This window comes from Hypanus sabinus, chromosome 15, assembly GCF_030144855.1.
Source record: "Hypanus sabinus isolate sHypSab1 chromosome 15, sHypSab1.hap1, whole genome shotgun sequence".
NCBI lineage: Eukaryota > Metazoa > Chordata > Chondrichthyes > Myliobatiformes > Dasyatidae > Hypanus > Hypanus sabinus.
The window spans coordinates 45,512,259-45,539,947 of NC_082720.1; the positions used below are offsets into that span (position 1 = coordinate 45,512,259).

At 39.7% G+C, this 27,689-nt stretch overlaps 1 protein-coding gene across 1 annotated transcript in view; it reads right to left on the bottom strand.

The window, feature by feature from the left end:
* LOC132405463 (pro-neuregulin-2, membrane-bound isoform-like) overlaps nucleotides 1-27,405 on the bottom strand; it is a 138,741-nt gene extending 111,336 nt beyond the window's left edge. The window contains exons 1-2 of the mRNA XM_059990293.1: nucleotides 27,286-27,405; nucleotides 2,152-2,314 (exon numbers count right to left, since the gene is read on the bottom strand). Of these exons, the coding sequence (XP_059846276.1) occupies nucleotides 2,152-2,314; nucleotides 27,286-27,364 (242 nt within the window). The 5' untranslated portion in view covers nucleotides 27,365-27,405. The remainder of the gene's footprint in view (nucleotides 1-2,151; nucleotides 2,315-27,285) is intronic.
* Between the last annotated feature and the right edge of the window lie 284 nt (nucleotides 27,406-27,689).

A 27,689-nucleotide genomic window follows, 5' to 3' on the forward strand; every position in this document is an offset into this window, starting at 1 on the left:
TGCATGCCAAGGCCTTCTCATGGCTCCTTCTGGCTCTCCTAATTTCATTCTTAAGCTCCTTCCTGCTGGCCTTATAATCTTCTAGATCTCTATCATTACCTAGTTTTTTGAACCTTTTGTGAGTTTTTCTTTTCTTCTTGACTAGATTTTCAACAGCCTTTGTACACCATGGCTCCTGTACCCTACCATCCTTTCCCTGTTTCATTGGAACATACCTACACAGAACGCCACACAAATATCCACCGAACATTTGCCACATTTCTGCCGTAAATTTCCCTGAGAACATCTGTTCCCAATTTATGCTTCCAAATTCCTGCCTGATAGCCTCATATTTCCCCTTACTCCAATTAAACGCTTTCCTAACTTGTTTGTTCCTATCCTTCTCCAATGCTCTGATAAAGGAGATAGAATTGTGATCACTATCTCAAAAATGCTCTCCCACTGAGAGACCTGACACCTGACCAGATTCTTTTCCCAACACCAGATCAAGTACAGCCTCTCCTCTTGTAGGCTTATCTACATATTGTGTCAAGAACCCTTCCTGAACACACCTAACAAACTCTACCCCATCTAAACCCATTGCTCTAGGGAGATACCAATCAATATTTGGGAAATTAAAATCTCCCACCATGACAACTCTGTTATTATTACACTTTTCTAGAATCTGTCTCCCTATCTGCTCCTCAATGTCCCTGTTACTATTGGGTGGTCTATAAAAAACACCCAGTAGAGATATTGACCCCTTCCTGTTTCTAACTTCTACCCACAGAGACTCAGTAGACAATCCCTCCATGACTTCCTCCTTTTCTGTAGCCGTGACACTATCTCTGAACAGCAGTGCCTTGCTCCCCTCCACCCCCCCATGCCCTGTCCTTTCTGAAATATCTAAAGCCCGGCACTCTAAGTAACCATTCCTACCCCTGAGCCATCAAAGTCTCTGTAATGGCCTCAACATCATAGCTCCAAGTACTGATCCACACTCTAAGCTCATCTGATTTGTTCATATTACTCTTTACATTAAAATAAACACATCTCAAACCATTGGTCTGAGCGTATCCCTTCTCTATCACCTGCCTATCCTCCCTCTCGCACTGTCTCCAAGCTTTCTCTATTTGTGAGCCAACTGCCCTTTCCTCAGTCTCTTCAGTTCAGTTCCCACCCCCGAACAATTCTAGTTTAAACTCTCCCTGATAGCCTTAGCAAACTTTCCTGCCAGGATATTGGTCCCCCTCGGATTCAAGTGCAACCCATCCTGGTCACAATGATCCAGAAATCTGAATCCCTGACCCTGCTGCAATCCCTCAGCAATGCATTATCCTCGACCTCCACATGATCAGAATTATAGCTATGAAAGTGTGGTTGCTTAGGAATACTCTACACCCAGGACATCTGCACCCAGGACAGCATGGTCTAATTTCTCTGACATCATTTAGGGAATGATCTGGCTTAATGCATTTCTGTGCATCAATTCAGATGCTTAATCTCGACTCACAGAGGGAACATTTAACGGAATTTCTGAAGAACACTGAAGTGATCTGAAAGTGTGGAGGTCAAGGCCTGAAGCTCAAAGCCCCTGGGTTGGCACAGCTGGAAGTAAGAGGCCTGATGTCTGCGAGTCCAGGCCAGGGATTGGCGGTTGAAGGCCCAATGTCTGGTAGTCTGTGTCCAAGGTCAAAGAATGGAGGTCAGAGACCCAGACACAACCTGTCCAAGGTATAGAGGCGAAGACGTGAACGTGTGAGAGTGGATGTTCGTTTGAACATTGTGAGAACATTTGGTTATGCTGGTTATTAAAGCAAATGTTGCATTTCACTGTATGATTCGATGTACATGTGATAAATAAATACATCTAAATCACAAATCACATCAGAGAAATCACACAGTACTTAGAGCTAAAGTGGCTACATGTTCAGGACAGATTTCCTCTATCTACTAGAAGGAAACGACTCAATCATATAATCAGTATACTAAGGGCTGTACTCTATACCAACCATAGTTATTAAAAAGATACTGTGATTTAGTAGTTCCCAGACTTTTTCAGTAAGTTTGTGCTATTTGATAGTTCACTCTAAAAGAATACATATGAAGTATGAATTAATAAAAGGATTATCTGATTTTAAAACAAAAAATCTAACATTCTTTTTAACTTACTTTCCAGTTTTTATTCTGATTGCTTTGTTTCTTTTTATCTCTGTCCCATCTTTGAACCATTTATATGTGGGTTGGGAATTACCCACTGCTTCACACTTCAGTGAAAGCTTTTGTCCTTCAAGAAGGGTTTGGTTCTTCAGTTTCTTCAACTTTGGAGGACCATCTGTGAAGATACAAATCAACCACAAAGTCAACGGACCAATTATTCTTAAAACTAAACACAATCATTATTGCAAAAAAAGTACCCAGAAATATCTGGTGGGGGCTTCTCCTGAACAGCTGCCTTAATTTTAGCAAAATCCAGTCTGAATCAGGTATGCTAACGTTTCTGCCAATCCTCTGCCAGAGTTAATGTAAAAAAACAAAATGCTGGTAACACTCAGCAGATGAAGCATCATCTGTGGGAAAGAGAAATAGAGCTATATTTCTGGTGGAAAATCAGTTGTGACGATTGGAAAAAAGAGAAATCATGTTAGTTTTGTGGCTGATAGAGTGGTGAAGGATGGGTAGGATGGAGTTGCCATGTGGATAATTGCAGAGGACATCTGTTTGGTAAGTTAATAGGAGCAGTTAGAGAGTAAAAATATGAACAAAAATATGAAGTATGAACAGTTAGTGAGCAAGAACACAAAAAAGGAAAGTAAAACTTGCAAAATGCAGAGGAGTAGGGATAGGTAAGGAAAAACTAATTCACTATCACAGATGGATGTAGCAAAAATGGCCAATGCTTGTAGAAACAGAGAATGCATCTTTCATTAGAAGACACTGCAGCCATCCAGGCATAATAACTTTTGCCAGCTTCAGCAGAACTCCACATCCAGACACTTATTCCACTTTCTGTTTCTCAAAGCACTGTTCCCTTTGCAACTCCCTGGACTGCTCTTTGGTTCCCCTTCATGACCACAGACTCCAGATGGAGAGTGCATGACAGCGTAACAGCTTTGCAGGTCACCAGCGTTCATTCCACAGGGAGTGACCCAAAGCTGCCTGTTGCTGCCACTTTAATTCTCCATCCCGCCATGGTCTGTGAGTCTGTGACCTCCTGGATTGTTACTGTGAAGCTCATTGTAAGTTTGAAATAAAACATTTTATTGATCATCTGGGCACATTGTAGAGTTCAATGTTGAGTCCAGAATTCTGCAATGTCAGTTAACTTGCTATATTTGTTTATTTCAGAACTGGCATTTTTGATATACAGAATGTGATGCATCTGTGATTTACGTTCAGTTTCTCTTTCTTTGTGAGTACAGTCTCACCTGCTGGCATGCCTCCCATCGTGTTTTTAATATTTCAATAATATTTGAGCAATATTGTAAATACATTGTTTGACTGACCATTCTTTGCCGTTGACATAATTAATTATGAGTTATATGTAAAAGTATGTCAATATCATATGTCATTATGCCAGAAACTACAGTACACATATTATTCCCAGCTCCGTATTTTTCTTTTGATTAGTTTCATGTTTTGGAATTAAAAAACCTAACAGTGACAAAAAGGAAGTTTTAAATGAACCCAGGACAACTACCTACATGTTAAAGCTCAGCAAGACGTTCGATTTTAAAAAAATGCACTGTGACATTCAAGTTTAAAAAAAAGGCAGAAAACGGACAAAATTCATGGGTTCATAAACAGTGAACACTGTATGATAATAATAACTTTCAAGAATAACAGAAATGGCTGGCTACATTGGAAAGGTAGAGGGGTTCAATTGCACAAAACTAAACTAAATGATGTATACTGAACAAATTGAGCATATTTTAAAGGAAATGGAATAGCCAATGAGTAACGAGTGCCAGTTTTGCTGAGTGTAATAGGTGGAAGAGCATAAAGTTTGCTTAGGAGTTTCAATGCTCCAACCAAACCAGCCAAAATAAACTTTGCTGATATCGTGAAATTAATGGAGGAACATATAGAACTGAGACCATTGTCAATTGTAGGATGCTTTAGGTTTCATTAGTAGAATCAAAAGGAAGGGGAGCCCATTTCACCATATGTGTCTGAATTGATGAAGTTGTCTGAGCATAGTTCATTTTAAGGACTGGCTTAATGATGCACAGATGGATCATTTGGTATGTGTAATCTTACAAGAAAACATTCAAAAATAGCTCCTAGCTGAGGCACAAATCACATTTGAAATAACAGTTGGAATTGCCGTATCAATTGAAACAGCGGACAGAGGCACAGTTAAGTTGCAGTCAGGAATGAAAGCAAATGTGAAAAAGATTGGAACACCTTAACAGAAACCTGCCTGGCCAAACAAATTGTGGCAGGGATTCATATACACCATACCAATGCAGGCTCAAGGGCAAAACTTACAGAAGAAGGAAAGTAGTAGGACTCCTAGAGAGAACACGTCAGGCAGACAAAAATAAATGGATTGCACAGTGAAGATTAAAGATAAAAAGTGAAGTTTCAGTTTCAAAAAGAACACTAATCTACATGCTGTTGTTTAAAAATCTGATAAAAGTGACAGAGGACTAGGTAGCATTGAGATTTACAATGTACAAACAAAAAATAGACAAGCAATCTGGCTTGCACCCAAAGTGAATGGCAAATTAACTAAAAGACATTGGCTCAACTGTTTCAGTCATTCCACAAAATGCGTTTGAGTGGCATTTCAGATATTGAACTGAAGGCTATAGATATCTATCTAAAAACTTACACTGCAAAAAGATAACACCTACTGGAATGACATGCTTAACATTGAAATACAACAATCAACAAGTCACACTGGGCTTGTATGTGGTAAAAGCATTGTACTGAGTCAAAGTGACTTGATTTGAGATTCATTCAGCATCTGGCATGCCATGCTTTCTGCAATAGAGTCCACTGAAAACAAATTAAGAAAGATACTGGATGATGCCACGGCAGTGTTCAAGGATGGCAATGGAAAAGTCAAACATATCAAGTGTGAAACAGTATTAAGGGGAAATGCCACAACCAAGTTTTGCAAAGCCCGTTCAGTTCCTTATACAATCCATGATAAAAATAGCCGGTGAGCTAAATCACAGGGAGGCTGAACGAATTCTTTCTAAGGTTGTGAGGAGCCCATTGGCAATGCCAGTTGTCCCAGAAGCCAAGACAAAATGAGTCTGATACAATCTGTGGTGATTTTAAGATTACCATCAACCCAATTATGAAAGTAGATCAATCCCCATTTCCCAGGGTAGAGGATATCTTTGCAAATCTTTCTACAGGAAAACACTTCATCAAAATGGACTTAACTGAGGTGTACCTTAAGATGGAGTTGGAATAATCCAAAATGTTTCTCACCATTAACACTCACAGAAGTACTCATCAGTACAATATGCTTATTTTTAGAGCAGCATATGCACCTGCACTCTGGCAAAAAACTACAGACCAGGTGCTGCAAGGTTGCCCAGGCGCTCAGTGTTACCTGGATGACATCATTGCTACTGGTAAGGTTGACAAGGAACATCTCCAGAATCTCAGGACAGTATTTAAGAGGTTAGAAGATTGTGGGCTCTGATCACAACACAAAAACTGTTAATACTTTAAACCAACTTACTGTGGTCACACCATTGACACACAAGAATTACAAAAGTGTGCTGAGAAAATTCAAGCAGTGGTGGATGCCCCAAGGCCAAAGGACGTGTTACATTTGGGGTCCTTTTTAGGATTAGTCAATTACTATAACAGGTTCCTGTCAAACCTTGCTACTGGGCTCCACCCTTGAACTCATTACAGAGTGGAAAGAAGTGGCAAAGGACAAAGCAGTGTGAGGTGGCATTCCAAAATACAAAGAAATGGTGGTCAGACGCTGTACTCGCACATTATGACCAATGTTCCCTGTAATTTGTAATGACCAGTGTGCGCAAAAAACTTAGGCTGTGCATTTTTTGCCCAGTGACAACAACACGTGTGCACCTAATTTTGTCTATAGAGGTATTCATTTTACAGCTAGCAAAACATTGTCAATAAGCACTTTGGCTCTCATTCATTTGCTCTTTCACAAATTATATGCAGCAGGCCTGCAGTGGGTAATGAAGGATTTTCTCAGGGGAGCTTTTGCACACCATCCATATGTGATTTGATTGCTAAATGATGCTTTAAAAAAAGTCATGATTTCAAATGTCAATCCATTTCTTCCCACTTGTAAATTCCCCAGCAACTTTTGCATTGTGACAATACTCGTAAATAGCACCAGTTTCTGCATTGTGCATAAATATTTCTCATAGCTGCACGTTCCTGACCTCATGAGCTTTCAGTGTAGCAGTTTCTACAGTTTCATTAAACCATTCAGCTTTAAATGAACTAGAGGGCCCCTTGGACTTTATGCCCTTTGCTTCTTTGGAATTCAACATAGTGAATCAATAATTTCTTCAATAAAAACAGTATCAATAACCCAGTTCTAAAATCTGCAGAAAAATCATCCCAAACTCCATGTCGTCAACACCATCCACATCAGACACCGGAAAAGGAAACGTGATTGTGTACAATGGAGAAATATGCCAACAAGGTAGAGGGTGACAACCTTTCATGTGCAGTTTAAATTCCTTAAGTGTACTGGTAGCAAAAGATGTGTGCGTGCGCACGTGCACACCTTCGAGGGAACATTGATTATGATCCAGATCATGCAGTGAAGCTCGCCTGTGATGCCTGGCTTTATGGTATATGTAACTCAGCAACTCAGGCAGCTATGACACTCGATCCCCAAAAATGTCCTTCATTGCCCTAGCAGAGGATTTATATGGATTTTGCTGGACCATTCATGGGCACAAATTTCTTGGTAGTAGTGGATGCAGCTACAGAGTAGATGAAAGTGTACCCAATAGTCTCCACTACAGCCTTGCACACTTTTGATGTGTTGATAAAGCCTCTTCACAAGGACTGGTGTTCCAGAATACTTAGTCAATGACAATGGACCACAGTTTGCTGTGGAATAGTTTCAGTCATTTCTGAAAATGAATGGAATAAGATGTATTATATCTGCACCGTACCACTCAGATACCAATGGCTTGGTGGAAAGGTTTGTCCAGAGTCTAAATAATACTGTGTAATGTCAGCAGAACGTACTGTACCAACACAGAATCAGAAACTTGTTAACTTCCTCCTTGTATATCACAATGCAGCACACTCCACAACCAACAATTCACCAGTTATGCTGTTCCTGGTCATCCCTTTGTGCTCACAATTGGACCTCCTCAAACCCAGTCTCAGTAGGAGTATGTAGAACAATCAGCTGAGACAAATTGAGGGCTCTACAAAACAGCAGGTTTGATGTTCCTCTTATGGACAAGCAGTCCTGATGGGGGATTAGTGAGGTAATCAAAAGTGGGTATTGGAGAGATTCAGGACAGAGTTGGACCATTCTCCTACAAGTGGAGATTGCGTCTAATGTCACCTGGAGGTGACAGGTCGATCAGTGGAGGAGGGCAAAGTCAATTGCTAGAGAAAATTGGAGTCCAGAGCTGTCAGAGCCTCTTCCTACAGTCCCAGAGTCAACTCCAACAACCAACATGGAGAAAAGCTCAGAACATGAGATTGTTTCACAGCTACAAGTCTCACTTGCAAGTAGTCTCCCCCCTTGTCAGCAAAGGTGTTATCCCACAGTGAAATCCTGCACAGTGATTAAATCTTTAGGCCTGAATGAGACTATATGTAGAGTGTTCCCAAATTTTCACAATTTAAAAATTTTCACTATCATTAACTACTATTTTCAATGACTAGATTGCAGGGGTAAATATTCTACAAGAATCTTGTGACTTAATTCTTAAAATTCTTTTCAGTAATTTATCAGATTTACACATCAATATTATTTCTAAAATTTCTGCAAAATTCCTCCTGTAGATTTGAGCAGATCATTTTGAAGTGTGTGCAATCATAGAAACTATGTCAAACACAATTGTGTTCTTTCATTCTGCTCTGTGTTGACCATTGCATCTATAAAACAATCTGTACCATAAGGCATCTGAAAAGCAAAGTTACAGTTTAAAATTAAAATTCTGCTTTGGTGAAATTCGATTTTGGCATATGTGCTACATGAAGAAAATCGGGTTTGCTTCTTGCCACTGATTTCCCCTTTATAAGGAAAATGAATTTAATATTGAGCAGGGCACGTACCCTTCTGATTGCACAGCTTTTAAGTAGAATTGCCTCCCCATATGTATATTCGTTCTTAGTCATGTTGTAACCTAACAAAAATTATGTGTATACACCATTCAGTCTATTATGTTAGCTTTAATCATTTTAAAGGTCTATAATTGTTTACATACAATGGCATGATGAATACAAATTACTTTTTAGCAAGCAAATTAGTTTAACTGAAAGTGATTCTTACAATATAAGTGAAGGCCCTTTAGCTCCTCAAGTCTATACCAGCTCACCTAGCAATCCCATTTCCTAACTTGTCTGTAACCTTTTCTCCCCACATTCCTGTCAATTCCTTTCAGACTCTATCATTCACCTACACACTGGGGGGGAATTTGTAGCAGCTAGCTTACCAGCCAAGGTCTTTGGGATGTGAGAAACAAGAGCACCTTTGAAGCCCGTGTGAATGCATTAAGGATGTGCAAACTCCAAATAGAGACAGTGAAGATCAGATACAAAAGCCTAAAAGCATGTCGTTCAAGAGTAGCTTTTACCCAACTCATATAAAATTATTAAATGGTTCCCTGGTACGATAAGACTCTTGACCTCATTATAATCTTGCACCTTCTTGTTTTATCTACATGCACTGTCTCTGTAGCTGCTACACTTTATTCTACATTCTGTTGTTGTTTCCCCTTGTTCTACCTCAGTGCACTGTGTAACAATTTAATCTGTATGAACCGTATGCAAGGCAAGTTTTTCACTGTATCTCAGTACATGTGACGATAATAATAAACCAAACTAAAATTAACAGAGTTGGGAAGCAACTGTTCCACTTGCCACGACTGTGCCACTTACAATCACCGGCACCTTAAACCCATTAATTAACCCTTGCTCCAAATCCCAGCATAACGTAATCTATAAATAATATCCATTTTCAGATATTAAGGACATCTAGGTACAGAAATGGTCTTACTGAATGGTTAACAGGTTAACATTAAAGTTCTGAAGCTCTTATTAAACATTCCCTGTTGCTTTATTTTTTTTGTTTTCTATTCAGCAAAGTAATTGCCCTTTTATTTCTTTTTTAAATCGCATGCTCTGTATTATTAACTGAAGATTTGCCAATTACCCTCTTTTAATTACAGGATGACGGTAGGTGATACTGGGATTACATACCAGATCAGATAACTGGCCTTGTTCATGTAACCAGTCCAAGTAATTACAGTATCTTAATGCACAGCACTTGAACTTCAGCTGACTGTGTCCTACGCCTCTGACGTCACACTACTTTATGCTTTGACTGTATACCTAACTCCAGCGTGAACGGATAACCTTGAAAGTTTGCCCAAATGGTATGCAGCTCTTGAAATCCTCTGCATGTTCCTGAAGAATGAAGGCCCAAAGATGGCTTAGGTGTTGCCACTGCAGGTAAATAATTCAGAGGATTGGATACTGGTTCCCATTTTCCTTCCTTGCAGCCTACACACATCACTTTGTTCCTCCATGGAATAACTCCACTGTTCAGTGTCCCCACCACCCCCCATCTCAAATTATATTCGCTAACCTTCCTACTACTGAACTCTAATGCCTTTAGAAAAGTAGGAAGCAAATCATTGATAGTAAGATTCTCCGAATTTTGTGGATCAAAGTCAAAGTAAAAAGTATTATCAGAGTACATACATGTCACTACATACAACCCTGGGATTCTTTCTCTACCCTAGATTCTTTTCTATTGAATAGCTGTAAACAGGATCAGTGGGCAACAAACTAAGTAAATGCAGATATAAATATATAACAATAAATAATGGGCATGAAGTGAGAAGACAGAAGTCTTAAATGAATGTAGTTATCCTCTTTTGTGCAAGAGCCTGATGGTTGAGGGGTAATAACTGTTCTACTAGTCACCGGCCACCAACGAGATAAGGCTCCGTTTATTTCTGCTTTTTACCATTTGTCAATTAGCCACTGCTTTATCCATGTTAGAATCTTTCCTGAAATACCATGGATTCATAGCTTGTTCAGCAACACCTTGTCAAAGGCCTTCTGAAAATCCAAGCACACAACATCAAGCGATTCTCATTTGTCTATCCTGCTTTTTATTTCTTCAAAGAATTCCAACAGATTTGACAGGCATGATTTTCCCTTGAGGAAACCATGCTGACTATGGTCTTTTTCATCAAGTGCCTCCAAGTAGCCCAAAACCACATCCTTAACAATTTACTGCCGCATCTTCCCAACCACTGAAGTCAAACTAATAGGCCTTTAGTTTCCTTTCTTTAGCCTCTCTCCTTTCTTGAAGAGTGGAATGATATTTGAAATTTTCTAGTCTTCTGGAACCATTCTAGAATCTAGTAATTCTTGAAAGATCATTTCTAATGCCTTTACAATGTCTTCAGCCACTTCTTTCAGAACTCTGGGTGTACACCAACTGGTCCAGGTGTCTTATCTATCATCAGACCTTTCAGCTTCCCAAGAACCTTCTCTTTAGTAATGGTAACTTCACACACTTCATGACCCCTGACAACTGGAACTTCCACCATTCTGCTGGTGTCTTCCACCATGAAGACTGATGCAAAATACTTAATTAGTTCATGCTTCATTTCCTTGTCCCCCATTGCTACCTCTCCAGCATTGTTTTCCAGAGATCTAATATCCACTCTCGCCTCCCTTTTACACTTAATGAATCTGAAGAAACTTTTGGTACTCTCTTTAATATTATTGGCTAGCTTAATTTTGTATTCCATCTTAATCTTCTTAATGATTTTTTTAGTTGCCTTCTGTTGCATTTTAAAAGTATCCCAATCCTCTAACTTCCCCCTTTTTTTTGTTCTATCATTTGCCCTCTCTTTGGCTTTGACTTCTCTTGTTAGCCACAGTTCTGTTATTTTTCCTTTAGAATATGTCTTCCTCTTTGGGATGTATATATCCTGTGTGTTCTGAATTGCTTCCAGAAATTCCAGTCATTGTTGCTCTGCCATCATCCCTGCCAGTGTCCTTTTCCAGTCAATTCCGGCCAGTTCCGCTCTCATGCCTCTGTAATTTCCTTTCCTCCACTGTAACACTGATACATCTGTCTTTAGCTACTTCTCAAATTTTAGGGTGAATTTGACCGTATTATGATCAGTTCCTCCTCGGGTTCTTTTACCTTAAGGTTCTAATCACCTTCACTTATGAACCACATTCATGTATGACATCATTGAGCTTTCCACAATCAACAGGAAGCTCAGCTGCCACAATTCCAGTTTCTGCTACATCTCTTCTCTCAAACGTGGTGCATGGCAGATTTTGAGAAGAGTCCTCCATTAAATCTTTCAGGCAAAGCCAAAATGCCATTGATATCACTTATTGCTCTTGAGGCAGCTGTGGCAGATGAGACTGTTGTTCATCATCTTTCTGACTGCATGCTCACTGGGTGGTTGGAAAATAAATGTAGGTATTTATACAGAGTGGCCACAGAACACAAGACCTTGAGTTTTATGTGTCATTGCCATTACTCAATTAGACACATGCTAACCACGGCTGGAAGATTATCAAATTAGTGCAAAACACCCTCTAGCCTGGCTGAAACTTGCTTTCTTGCAATGCAAGGCACATTCCACAACAAATGTTGCAGACTGGCACATTTTGACGTCCTGGTGGGGCTCCCACAAATACTTTATGGGTAAAGGCTACATTTTAATGGCCACTTCACCTCTGTATACTAAGAGATTGAAGTCTAAATTTTTTGCTTTAAAAATATCCATTATTGCTGCCTGACCTATTGAGCTCTTCCAGGACACTGTGTGCATTGCTCTGGATTTCCAGGATCTGTAATACCTCCTGTGTCTATAATGTAAATCTGGTTGGGAAATGAAATAATGTTGGTCCTATGAAAGTCAAGATGAAGATGTCCTGTATCATGCATCTGCAAATGTTATGAATAGAATGTATTATTTGAAGGAAAGATCAACCCTCATTACAGCTGGCCCTCAAGCCCTCTAATATTGTGACTCCAATCAGCCCATCACTATGAGCAAACTACAAATCTGATCCTCCATCTAGCTTGATCTTCAGTTCCTGTTAACCTTCTGACCAATCCTTTGATCCACCTATGGTGCTTCCACCAGCCGATGGTATTTCTACCACTCAGGCCTGCACAAAACACACATTAACCATTTTATCATACACCTCTCCTACCACCAAATAGTCCAATTGTACAAACTATTTTCACAACAAAATACCCTTAAAATATTACTCTTTGTTGTTTTGATGTCATTTTAGGCTTTAAACCTCGTAAAACAATAGTTTGATGTAGGACCTTGTAATTCACCAAACAAATATTTCAAAATCTGATGAGAGTTAAGATTTTTCAAATTTTGGATATGTTGTTTATATAACTTTTGTGGATAGTTTCCTCTGAAGTGGTGAATTCCAATTTTTTTTCCATCACCAACAGCTAAACCCTAGGCAATAATTTTAAAAATTAGATACTTTTTAAGTGCCGTAATGGTCAGTTTGTACACAACAACACTACACAAATGGCAATTAGATATATAGACAATTAATTCAGTAAATTCAATATTGATAATCCTAGTAATTGTGAAATGTGCAATGTACTGTGTCTATTAAAATAGTAGCTGGATTTCCTGTCCCTACAGATTCATAACTTCTAAAAATTTATCAGGGGTAATAACGAAAAAGGAAATGGATTAAGGAAAGACAAAGCACATTTAAATGAAAAGGATTTTGCTTTCCCTTATTGCTCAAGTTTTTCTTCAAAGAAAATTCAAACAAGATTAATACTTTAGTGTTGTCTGAGGATGGAGGAATTTGTGTCTTATAGAAATTGAGATGTTTGCATCTATATTCTGGCATTTCAGATGACCAAACTCTGGATCAGTGTGAGGCACCCAAACACTATCTAGAGTAAGGGACAGAAGTCACAATTGTGTGGTGAGAAGCCTTTTTTTTGTTATACAGAAGGTATCCTGCAGCACACAAATCTGAGCAACAGAAGAAACAAATACTGGAGGAACTCAGCATGTTAAAACACATCTATGGTGAGGAATGAACAGTTGATTTTTTAGGCCAAGACCCTTCATCAGGAGTGGAAAGGAAGGGGGCAGAAACCAGAATAAGGAATTAGGTGGAGGGGAAAGATTACAGGGTGGTAGGTGACAGATGAAATCAGGTGGGGGGAAGGCCAGTGGGTGGGGGAGGACGAATTATAGTTGAAAGAGGTAAAGGGCTGACAGAGGGAATCTATTAGGAGAGGATGTTGTACCATGTAAGAAGGGGAAGGAAGAGGAGAACCAAAGGGAGGTGAAGGGCAGGTGAATAGAAGAGAGAAGGTGAGAGTAATTAGAATGGAAAATGGATAAAAAAAGGAAGGGAGAGAAATAACAAGAAGCTGGAGAAATCAACGTTCATGCCATCAAGTTGGGAGTTACCGAGATAGAATATGAGGAGTTGCTCCACAAACCCGAGTGTGGCCTTATCGTGGCAGGAAAGGAGGCAATGATCAGTCATGTTAGAATGCGAATGAGAAGTCAAATTGTAATGGACAACCACTGGGAGATTGCTGCCTTCTCTTTTAAGAGATAATGGCAAGAGACTGCAAAAAGCAGGATCAAGTCACTCACTGATCCAATCAAATCAGGAGGGTGACAGTAGGAAGAAGGCATAATATTAAGGAATTTGATTAGTGGATTTCTGAAAACAGAATCCAGTAAGGATACATTCATTTTCTGAAGGATTTAATGGTTGAGGATCAATAACCCCAGATGAAAGAATTCTAACAGGAGGAGTTGAATGAACAATTGTTATCAGCCACACTGGATTAAAATAACACTGATACAAGCACTATGGAGATTATTCATGCTAAACATAGCAGATTAGCCTTGACATTTAAGAATCTGAAGTGCAATGTTTCCTGAAATATGTCAATTGCAATTATCTAGCCGTGAGAAGCGGAAAATAACAGGCAAACTGGTAGATGATTGACAGCTTACAAAATAGAATCAAAATTCTGGTTCTTTAAACCTCAAATATTATTTTAAAAATTTATTTACAGTATGGTAACAGGCCTTTACGACTGAATAAGCATGTGCTGACTAATTATATCCATGTGGCCAATTAACCTAACCTGTACACATTTGGAATGTGGGAGGAAACAGCAGCACCCCGAGGAAACACAATCTATCACATGGAGAATATACGAACTCCTTATAGACAGTGATGGTACTGAACCTGGGTCACTGGCGCTGTAATAGTGTTACACTAACTGCTGTACTATCATGGCGCTCACATTGTTGTTGAAGTAAAGAAGTCTACAGGCAATACATAAAGTGCATCTAAACAAAACAGAAAAGAAATACTGGCAGAAAGAACAGACAGAATGTGTAACAGCTTTAAAATGATAAGCCGGGTGTAATAGACTGCACATCAATTGCACCCAGTCATATCAGTCATATCAGTCTTCATCTTCTGTAGCAAACTTTGGCAGAAGTGATTCCTGTTATCATATGCAATAAACAAAGTGTAGATGCAGTGGCAATCAATACCTAACCACAATCTCACCAAGGAAATGGAAGATTGTTGATTTTGCTCAGGGCAACTCATTTTCCAGGAGGATCCAAAGGCCCCTAAGGACCTTAAGTATTCACAGAGTGCTGGCCTCCACATTGATGAATGCAGAAGGGGACAAAGAATAGAACAGAATGGAATAGAACAGAATTGTCTTTGCTCAAGATAATGAGATTGTGCTGTTATTCCAGTCTACACAAACCAGTTATTTAGATTGCATGTTGTATGGCTTAATATAAACATAATTCCCATATTTACATGCCACAAGTGGCTTCAATAGTCCATAGCATTCACAGGCCATTGGCCAGCAGGGGTGTCGCATTGCACAACTGCACAACAGCTTTCAGTCTAACTGTCTTGGCTAAGATGTTTCTGTATCTCCTACCTGATGGCAGGAGATTGAACAGATAGTGTCCAGAAAGAGATAGGTCTTTAAGAATGTTATGAGTGCAGCGTAGGCATCAAGGTTTGTAGATGGTCTCCGGGAGTTGAATCTCTGTGATGAGCTTGTACTGAGTTGTCTTAATCACCCGTTGGAGTTTTCGGTACATTTAGGCACCACTTTCAAGGAATTGTGATCTGTATTCCAGATCCCTCTTTTCAATTGCACTCTTCAGTGCCCTACTGCTGACTGCCTAAAACCTACTCTGGTTGGTCCTCCCAAAGTGCAACACCTCGCACTTGTCTGCATTAAATTCCATCTGCCATTTTACAAGCAATTTTTCCAGCTGGTCCAGGTCCCGCAGCAAGTTTTGATAGCCTTCTTCGCTATTCACTAAACCCCCAATCTTGGTGCCGTCTGATTCAGGAAATTTGGTTGAACACATTTGACAAATTCTTTCTCATCCAGGAGACTCAGTCAATATGTGGAAACTTAAAATCACTTACTATCACAACCTTATGTTTCTTGCAACAGTCTGCAATCTCTCTACAAATCTGCTCCTCTAAATCCCCTGGAGTGAATCCCAATAACATGGTCAGACATTTCTTATTCCTCTGTTCTACCCATAAAGCCTCTCTGGCCAAGTTCTCCAGTCTGTCCTGTCTGAGCATTGCAGTGACATTTTTCTTGACTAGTAATGCCACCCCTCCCCTTTTAATATCTCCCAGTCTATCACATGTAAAACCACAGAACTCCGAAACATTGAGCTGCCATTCCTGCCCCTCTTGCAACCAAACCTCACTAACAGCTAATTCCATGTACCGATCCATACCCTAAACCGGGGGTCGGCAACCCGCGGCTCCGGAGCCACATGTGGCTCTTTTACGTCTGTGCTGCGGCTCCCTGTTGCTTTGGGAAATAATTGGTTGTGGCGACCCTTTTCCTGGCACATCCGAACCGACTCACAATAAGATAGCCTACCGGGGTTTGCGAGCACAGAGCTTTGGAGCCTCTGCGCCATGGGGGGGGGGGCAGGTTGAGGGAGGCTTAAAAGTGAGGCTGAAGATTTCGAATAAAGTTTTTTTCCTTCGACTGCAGTTACCGACTCCGTGTCGTAATTTTAGCGCTGCGTGTAGCACACTGCTACATGGTCAGTATTTAATTAATATGTATTTTATGTTAGTTTGTTAGTTTTTGAAATGTAAATCTAAATTTGAAGATTATGGTGATCTTGTACAATCTAAATAAGACATTGTGGCGACCCATTTCCTGACACATCCGAACCGGCTCACAATTAGCCAGCGTTCAGGCTAAGGGAGATAGCCTATGGGGGTTTGTGAGTACGTGTCTTTTGCAGCATCCGCGCCCATGGGGGGCGGGTTGAGGGAGGCTTAAAAGCAAGGCTGTTTAGTTCGAATAAAGCTATCTTTGACTGCAGTTTACTGACTGCGTGTAGCAACCGCTACATGTTTTTATCGCTGGCTGTCCAGAGGGGAGGTGCTGAAACGCTTTGTCGCGCGTCTGGAAGAAGTGAAAACTTTCCTGGGCAGCAAAGGGCTCAACTTTCCTGAGCTGGAACAGCCAGAGTGGCTGGAAAAGCTACACTTCATGGTAGACATGACAGCGCACCTGAACACGCTGAACACAGCTCTTCAACGGGGTAAGGACGTACAGCCCTGCACATGTTGGAGGATGTTTTGCATTCGAGCGCAAGTTGACGTTGCTTGCCAGAGATTTACAGAAAGGCACATTGTCTCACTTCCCCAATTTGAGAGAGTTCAAACAAGGTCACGACATGATAAATTCGGAGTATTTACATTCTGCAATCATCGCAATGCAAACATCGTTTGGGAAACGCTTCTGTGAGTTCAGAGAGGAAAAAAACACATTATCCTTCCCGGTCACTCCCCTAAGCATCGATCCATCCCTACTGAATACGACTGCATTGTCAGGTGTGAGTCAACCTGAAGAAGTATGATAAATATTTTAATTGCGTATTATTTTACGTATATTCATATGTTTTCATTGTTCAGTGAAATAGTCCTTTTATTTTTCAGGTTGACAGCTGGCTGACGTTATTTTTGGTTTGCTGCTGGCGGCAAATTTAAGTTTGGCGTTTTTCATAAATACAAGAAGGACTCAAATAGACGTTGAGTATTTTACTTAAAAGTAACCTTCAACCCAACGTCTTTTTTTCGGAGTTCAAAATGTTTTTGTTGCATGCAGAAATGTAATTTCGTTTTCTCTGCAGGAGTTCATCAATTTCATAAATGCAACACATTATAGTTTATTTATACATAGCATAAAGGCAAAACAAAACGTTGTATGCAGTGTTATTTCATTTTAAATGTCAAACAGGTTTTGCGGCTCCCAGTGTTTTCTTTTCTATGGGAAACGGGTCCAAGTGGCTCTTTCAGTGGTAAAGGTTGCTGACCCCTGCCCTAAACCCATTTGCCTTTCCTACAATACTCCTTCAATGAAATATATGCTGTTCAGAACATTAGCCCCACCATTCGCAACCTTTGTATGCAGACTTAACAACATCTTTCTCCACAACCATTCCACTATCTGTCCTTCTGCTCTGGTTCTCTGCTCCCTGAAACCCTAGTTTAAACCCCTCCCCCATGCAGCACTGGCAAACCATCCTGCTGGAATACTAGTCCCCCTACAATTCAGGTGCAAACTGTACCTTCTGTATAGATCTCATCTTCCCTGGAAGAGAGCACATCAATCCAAAAATCTGAAGCCCTCCCTCCTGCACCATCTCCTTAGCCACATGCTTACCTGTATAATCTTCCTGTTTCTGGCCTTCCTAGCACATGGCACAGGTGGCAATCCTGAGCTCACAACCTTGGAGGACCTGTCCTTTAATGTGGCACTTAACTCCCTAAACTCACTCGTAGATCCTGGTCACTCCTTCTACCCCTAGGTCATGGCATCTGGCTGCTCAACCTCCCACTTAAGAATGCTGTGGACACAATCTGAGATGTCCTTGCCCTGGCACTCAGGAGGTAACCTACCATGTGGGAATCTCATTCTCATCCACAGAAACTCCTTTCTGTTCCTCTAATCACTGAATCTGCCATCACCACAGCTTTCTTCTTCTCCCCTATTCCCTACAAAGGCACAGAGCCAGACTCAGTGCCAGAGACCTGACCAATGTGGCTTTCCTCTACCAGGTTGTCACCCTCTTCCCCAACAATACCCAAAGCGGCATACCTGTTGCTGAAGGGAACAGCCACAGGCATACTTTGAACTGGCTGCCTATCCCATTCCTTCTAACAATCTCCAAGTTATCTGTGTCCTTCTCCTGGGTGTATGTACATCCCTGTATACCTACTGTGATGAAGTGCTTTGAGAGGCCAGAATCAGCATCTGTCTAAGCAAAGACCTGGACCCTCTGCAATTTGCCTATTGCCACAATTGACCTACAGTGGGATGCAATTTCACTGGCTCTCCACTCAGCTTTGGATCACCTGGACAATAGGTTGCTGCTTATGGATTATAGCTCAGCGTTCAACACAATCGGTACTAATCATCAACCTGGACCTCTGCAAATGGATCCTTGGCTTCCTCATTGGGCGACCACAGTCAGTGCAGATTGGAAATAACATCTCCTCCATGCTGATCATCACCACTGGCACACCTCAAAGACGTGTGCTTAGCTCACTGCTTTATTTTCTCTACACCCACAAATGTGGCACTGCACAGCCATCTATACATTTGCCAATGATACATCTATTTTTGTATCATTCATGTGGTGACATGGAGGCACGCAGGAGTGAGATAGATTAGCTGGTTGAGTGGTATCACAAACACAACCTTGCACTGAACATCAGTAAGATCAGAGAATTGATTGTGGACTTCAGGAAAGAAGGGAAAATTGAGTGAACACACACCAGTTTAAAGTTCCTGTGTGTCAGCTTCTCTAAAGATCTATCCTGGCACGAACATATTGATATAATCACAAAGAAAGCACAACAGTGGATATATTTCATTAGGAGTTTGAGGAGACTTAGTATGTACCAAAGAATCTTGCAAAATTTTTACAGATGTACGATGGAGAGCATTCTAATTGGTTGCAACACTATCTTGTATGGAGGGGCCACTGCACTGGATCAGAAAAGCTGCAGAGGGTTGCAAACTCAGCCAGCTCCATCATGGGAACTGACCTCCCCAGCATCATGGGCATCTTCAAAAGGCAATGCCTCAAGAAGGTGGCATCCATCTTTAAGGTCCCCCATCACCGAGGACATGCTCTTTTATCATTGCTACCCTCAGAGAAGAGGCACATGAGCCTGAAGACGCACACTCAATGTTATAGGAACACCTTCCCCTCCACCATCAGATTTCTAAATGGATGATGAACCATCCCAAGAAACGTTCCTCAATATTTTAGCTGTTTCCATTAATTATTTAATTCATATGTACATACACACACACAAACATACATGTATATTTCTCACTGTAATTTATGTATTTCACTGCAGTAAAGATGGCATTGAAAATTGGCAACTCCATAGAAATTATCAAATATTTCTTTTTAGGACTACTACAGCTGAAATCCATAGTCACACCCAAGGCACTTCAGTAAGCCAAACCACTTCAAGATAACTAAAAAAAAATGGATCCTCAGAACTGGACAGCAGATTCAGGCCGTAAGTGCAGTTCACCTTTGAGAAAAAGTAAGTGGGAAAGGTGTGCTGGGCTAGAGGTTCGACTGAAGCACAGAGGTCTTCGAGGCGCCAGCCCAACAATGAATCCCCGCTGTTCACTACCTCACTGATTCTTCTAGCTCTCTGTGCACTGCTTATTCAACTTAATCTTATACAAGTTTTATATTAATATATATATATATAATATACAGATTTCTTCATGTAATTTATAGTTTTTTTATTATGTACTGCAATTGTACTGCAAACAACAGATTTCAAAACATGCAATAATGTCGGAAGGCTGAATGTTAATAAATTTCAGTCATATGTAAAGTGTCAATATTGAACTGAACTAGTCACACTTTGAATTATCAGGAGCATAATGAAAAATAATAATAAAAACAATTACAAACATCAGAGTTAATGCTTATTTTTTTTCTAATTTGGATCCAGGAATTTATAAAGTTATTCCTATCTGCAAGCCTTCCGCATTAATTAGTTGTAGAGTACTGGATTGTTTTCAAATTATGTGTAATTTAATTGTGCAAAATATAAGTGGAACTCAATGAGTAATTCCATTTCAAGAAAGTCATCAATCACATCACCAAAAAGTAAAGGGGTCTGTTTAGTATTCTAATCTCTCCTCATTCCACTCTGCAATATGTATAAAGGGTTTAGGATAACAAGATGCTATTTTTTGAAACATACAATTCATTAGGGGACTGAACAGGACAAACACAAGGACAAACCTCATAGGAAAGTCGAAGATCAGAGGACACGGACTCAAGAATAAGGGGACAGAAATTTAAGACAGTATGTTGAATAATTTCCTCTTGCAAAGGGCAACAAGTCTTTGAAATTCCATGCTCCAGAAAGGTATAGAATCCTTTAATAAATAAAAAATGAATTTGATTCAGGTTTTAATCACCAAGTGAATGAAGGGTTGGGGGATGATTTTATTTAATGGCAGAACAGGCTCAGTGGGTTAAATTACCTACTCCTGTTCCTATTTCTTTTATCTTCTATTCTTAAACAGGTTTCTGTACAACTTTGAGCAATAATTGATGGAAATTTAAATGGAAAGCTGGAAATGCTGAAAACAGCCTGTTGGTCAATCAGCATCCATTTAATCATGGCTTTAAATGGTTCCCTTTGGCTTTAAAAAGACATAGATAAAGATTCATTTTAAAATACAGAGCCCGAAGAGAAAGGATGAAAGAAACAACTGAATCAAGAAATAAAATAACCACACTTAAGTGCCAATAAGAAATTGCTAGTCAGCACGAGATGCTCCCTTGGGTTTAATGTTTCTGGTAAGTGGATCCTGGAACCCCTTACAATGGGGAGATCAACATTACAGTCCAATATCTAGTTACCTGTTATTCACCCAGAATTGTAACAATAAAAACCACTGTTGTATGAACAAGATATTTAATTCCATCTGGTCTATTATGTAAGTTTCTCCAATCCTCTGAAATGCAGGCTGATACTTTATTGACATAATAATGGATCAGCATGCTGATCCATTCTACAAAATGAGCAACATTTCATAGTAGAGCTCAGCTTACTTTAACTTATTTTTAATGAACCTTGTGTTATTAGTTTAGAGCAGGTAGGAAGTCAAGAGTTAAAGCTCTCTAACCATTTCCAAATCTCCCAAAATAAAACATGTAATACTTTGCATATTGTTACTCTGAAATAAAAGCTACTAAAGAACTGAAGGCAACAGATTTTGTGCTAATGGAGAGTCAGAAAGAAGAGTTACTTTTCAGCAATATGAAGGCAATCTGAAAGAAAAGAATGTTAATTTGATCCTTTTCTCACAGTTGCTATCTAATCTGTTGAACTTTGAGGGATGTTTATCTCCCAGCTCAGTGTGCAGGGAGATCACTAGCAGTGCTTCCAATTAAATAGGACTACCACCCTCCAGGTGAGAACTCCTGCCTGTGAACCCCAGCTGACGTCAAATGAACAGAGCAATTCCAACATCTCACTTGTGAATGTTTACTGAGCTGTTTTGAATAATCCACACTCACCAAAACAATCTGAATAAATGTACTTTCATTCAATTCCTTCCTTCAACAGACAGACAGAAATTCCAAAACGTGATAGAGACTTATCTAAAAAGATCAGTGTCTCAAGTCATGAAAGTGTCTGGAAATCTTTTGCCGTTCAAGCAACTTAAAGCCTTGTATATTTTTATTCCAGTGATTGCTGTGGCTGTTATTTCCTTCTTGAGTGCCAGTTTCACTCAGTGATAGTACTCTCACCAATGGCACTATGTCATGGGTTCAAAAAACACTCATGAATCTAGACTGCTATTTGTCTGAAATGTTAACATTTTCTGAAAAGGCAGCCATTTCATGAGATATGCTGGGAATTTTGGAAAAAAATGTGTTCATATTGAGCATGCTAAAAGTTGTGTCAGTGGATGTCCAAAACATTTTGAGGCCTTGGTGTTATTAACATTATGGAACTGCAGGCACCAAAAAGGAACTTCATTCCCTAGAGAGCACAAAAACACCTCACCCTCACTCACAAGCAGATCTGTCCATCAGGTCACATCTTTGGGTAAGGAAGAAATGGTATGAGATGGAGCGGGGGCATGATTTACATATTTAGACAGTCTTCTTTATGGTTCTCATAAATCTACAGGATTAGGTAAAAATTGCATCACATTCACATTGGACATTATGAGTTTGCCAAATCCTCAAGACTTTCTACAGGGGTACCATTGAGAGCATCCTGACAGGCTGTATCACTTCCTGATATGGGAACTGCACCGACCTTTATCACTGGGCACTGCAGAGAGTGGTATGGACAGCCCAGCGCATCCATGGATGTGAACTTCCCTCCAATGAGGACATTTACAGCAGTGGGTGCTTAATGAGGGCCTGGAAGATCTTTGGGGAGAGCAGTGACTGTTTCAGCTGCTTCTGTCTGGCAAACGATACTGCAGCATTAAAGCCAGGGCAAACAGGCTACAGCACAGCTTCTTTCCACAAGCCATTAGACTTATAAATTCACATTTCTGTACAGATTTTTACTCCTTCACGTTGTAGGATGGATGTTCAAATTCACACCATCACTTGAGGCTGTTCATTTTTTGGACAACAAACAAATGATCTGCAGCTTCAAGTCCATGCATCTAGCCAAGAATGATTAAAACGAGGCCCAGTCTTACTCTTTACGTGGATGCAAAAGATCCCAGAGAACTTTTTCCAGAATCTACTGAGTTCTCTTGGAGCTCCAGGCACCAATCAGCTTTCAAAGACCACCACCAAGGGATTAGTCCCACTAACAGCAGATATCCTGCTACATACAAATAGTTAGTTGTGTTAAAAGCAACACATATGGCATTGTCTTTGTAACACTTTGATGCAGTATTTAATTAAGGAAAGCCCTCTGTAAATATTGGTTCTTAATTGTTCTTTAACTACTTGTGAAAAAATGCATATGATTCTGATGTAGATTTTCTTATTAGGCAAATATATTTACATCATATGTAAGCTTTGGCTGCTGTTTCAAAATTAAAAAAATATACAATGTGGTTTCCTTCTTGAATATCTTTTAAATCCATTAAAGTTTTGGTCTTGAGGGTGCCTCATGTTACACAACATTCCAACAAGCAGTCTACCTCAGTTATGGTCATGTAGTTAATGGAGACATTTTGAACAAATTGGGAAGTTTTTCAAAATCTAGGCAAATAGTTCAGCATGCAACATATCTGAATTTTAGATTTTAAATTTTGAAAGCTGCCACAATTCTACAAAATTTTAAGTTTCAATTTTGGTTTCCAACAATCCATAATCCATATTCATCAGCAGATTGATGTCTTCCATCTTCATCTTTGTAATACTGACCTGGAATATTCAGCAAAGTCAAAAAATATGGAGCAATGAATAATCTGCCGAAGAAACTCAGCAAGTTGAGCAGCATTTGGGGGGTGGGAATATGCGAGTGAGTGGCCGGTGTGGATGGGTGGGAGGCGTAAGGGTTTGTCAACGTTTCAGGTCAAAACCTTGCACAAGGACTATCTGCGACCTCTTGTGTCTTTCTATTAATATAACCCTATTGGCACAGTCTTTGACAGAAACAGTATTGCAATTACATAGCATTACAATGTTACGTATTCCCCTTTTTATTGGGAAAGAAAGAAAAATTGTTGTCCAACACCCACATCCAAAACAGTTATTATTGGTACTGTATATGGAAATAGGAACATAACGTTTAATTGAGTTCAATCAAAATGATTCCCCAAGGCAACAGAGCAGTGTCAGCAGTAGTCAGTTAAATCTTAACAGCAAGCATGCCTACTTCAATATGTACCAATGGAGTGTGCTGGACTGTAAGGAAATGAACCTCCACTCACAGTCCCACCTCAGGCAGACCTTCGATTATGCCTCTCGTCCTCTCCACAATATGGTTAGTCACTGTTCTGCCTGATCTTAGGTTCTTCTTCAGTTGTGTTGTGCCAGCTACCTTGTAATGAATAGCGAAATGGAAAATTGAGCTTTTGGTATCCAGGTTGAGGGCAGCAGCATGTTACTTTTGTTCTGACTCTTTTTTGTACTTCAGTCTAATTAAACATAAGCATTATTACCTAATATTGAATTATTTAGAACATTTTTCTGTGTTTACCAGGGTGACCTCCCCACTCACTGGTCAGCTGGTCAGTTCAGTGATATCCAACATTCGAAGGTTATCCCAAACATCCGCAGTTGGCAGCAGTCGTCAAGTCTACAAAACATGGGATCTATTAACTTCACTAATTATATTGCCGAATTCACAGAAACTTTGATTTTTTTTCTGGTACCTTAATTCATACTTAATTCTGAGCTGTTGGTTTGATATATTCCCAGTCTTATTGTGAGTTAATTGCAATGGACAGAGGCCCATAACCTTTTGTCATTTTCCATTAAATAGTTAAACTAAGCTGTGTTCTTTGATGACTTCATTAGGTGCGGGGAAATATAATAGGCAAGTGAAACCTGTGTTAGGATCAAAAATTCCCCAATCTAAATGTTCAGAGAAGGTGATGTTTGCTACAAATGGATGCAAACATTTCAAAACTGAAGGATTTTGCTTTTAGATGCTTTATGCATAAAACACAGGTGTAAATGGATTCAATTGCCAGACACTACTCAACAAGAACACTTAGTCTCAATAGTTTCAACCAGCAAGTTGTTCCAATACTAATATGAACACATTGAGTTCGGCTATTTCAGGTAAACAACTATATAAAATCAGAGAAAACCTTTGATTTCAAAATGCTGCTCAGATTGTACAAATGCATATTATCATAAGTAATAACTGCACAAAATGCACCTTCTCTGAATACAACACAGGAACGGTGCATTGTTGTTACCTTAATGCGCTGTATTTTGATTCTGTCTGTGGATATAGGCAAGTAACTTGCATTTTGAAGCTTTGCTCTCAATGACACTTTTGGCAGCAGAAATATTATTGTGAGCAAGCCTTTTGACATTTAAGAGTTTTCACACACTCTTATTTCAGTACATATACCTTAGCAGATAATATCAGCTGTTACAAAGCTCACTGCCTTGTGTCATGCATTTGGACATAAACCAGACAAAATGAGTTTCAGATTTTATTGCTTACCTCCATCTAGGGATACATTAGCAAGCATTCAATACTATGCATGGAATCAGGGGATGGAATTGGCCTACAAGCTTGGCAGTGAGGGAATTAAAAGGGAAAATGCTGATATGAGCAGGAGGACCAGATGCTGATTCAAAAGTAAGAAACTACAGCAGGCTGAGATCTCCTTTAAAATCTCCTGGCACTGAAACCACAATTCTTTGCTTTCAACAAATGCACTTTTGAGTCTTCATTTTACTTATTTTATTACTAGATGGTGCAGTTAGATTAATAAATCTGAATGCGACTGGATTTTCAATAATATAAAGTCTTTTGAAGTCATGGCACGCAGCCACAGAAAGGACCAGAGAGTGTGTTAGTACACTAAAGCCCAATAGACAGGATTATTGAGAGTCAAAGGCAGCCTGTTAACTGAGTTGTCAATCTCAGCCAAATTCAAGTACTTCTCCCTGGAGATCGGTGCATCCACATGTGGCTGGTTGCTGACTGGTTTCATTTACCACCCAGCAACCGGCCACATAGCTGTGTTGGTACCCAGACTGAGAGCAGTTGTACATCTACTCTCTTGATATTCCTTAGGGTATGTCTGATGGATTTGTTAACCACCGGAGATTCCTGGCCTGCGCAAAGTATGTTTGCAATGCCACTGAGAAACACGAGCCCATCAGTGGAAAGAAAACAAACTATCCTCATCTCCTACCCTATATGTGGAAGAGTTTGCAAGTTCTACACCAGTCATCACAAAACCCATAAACGTGAATGAAAGGAAGCCATCCTCAATCCTGGGTGACTGGTTAACAAGAACGTAATCCATTCATATTAAATAATGCCTTGCTAACTTACAGTGAAACAGTCTGGTCAGCACTCTAAACGTTTAGATGCAGGAAAGGGTTACTCATTCAGTTATCAACACTAAGATGAATTCGCTATAAAGTGATCAATTAAAGCAATTACATTGTGTTTGAAAACATATTCTGCTTGAAAGTCACACATCACTAAAACATCGTGCTGCTCGAATTCAACCGCATAATGTAAAGTTCCTTTGATAAACTTTATCTTAAACATCTGAAAGTAAATATTTACATCATCAGCAGCACAGAAGCTAAGAACACATAAAGCAAGATGTTTAACTTGACGCTTTGCAGACATGGTACATCTAAACATGCACAGAGGGTCTGCCCTCCTTCAGCATACTGCACACTCTTCTAAAGAAACTGGCTGCAAGTCACATTCTCACTGATTATGAATTACTATTATGTTTTGTCAATATAACGGTGGAAGAGGTTAATTCAAATCCAATGTGACATTTTCATGCTTAACTTTCATTAAATAAAGGAACACATTTAGGACCCGAAGAAACACTATAATTTCAAACATCACACAAGTAAATCAATGCACTTGAGTCGAGCTGTTTTCAGATACTACAATGGAACATGGACTTTACAGTGTGTCAGATTACTCCTAAAGAGGGAACTCTGCCCATGTTTTAACAAACATCTTTGAGAACTGAACAACTTGTGCTGCACTGATTTACTTTTCTTCCATTCCTAGCAAACAGTTTTCAGAATGCATTTTGTGTAAACAGCTACTTCTTAAATATTCGACTACGACCTTCAGTAACATTTGTCATTTTATATCGTACAAGTTTTAACTTTCAAGGCTGTCAAAATAAGACAAGTGTTACAGGCATGTTTTACATGCTAAACCACATCAACTTTTCATAGAATCAAAATTCTTGATATGCAGAAACATGTCCATTTTTGCAAAAGTGTACAACCTTAAAAAGCAGTGAGAGGAATTGCAATATATTAGTTCCTTCACTGACATTAAAGTGACATGTTTCAAATTAATTACCTTTCTGTTTACGTCCCTTTCCTTTACCACGTCTTTCACCCTTCTTTTTCCCTCTGTTCTTTTTCTTGTTCTCAGACATGCTGTGTAGTTGGAAACTAATCCTAGCAGAGACGCAACAGACTATCCTGTATGAAGACTGGCTTAACTTCCTTGTCCCTTATGTTTATTCAACACCCACTGTTGCACCTCCTACTACTAGATGACGTCTGTTAGAGGCTGTCTGGATGGGGGTTTCCCACGCAGCGACCATTCACTAAACAAGCTTCTCCAACCTCCACCTCCAACCTCCATTGCTAGTGACTTAATGACTGAATATTTTAATTATTTTGCTTAGAGTAGCATACAGGTAATTTTGAACAACTGTTAAAAAGCAAAACTCAACGGACACTTATTTTTACACTAGC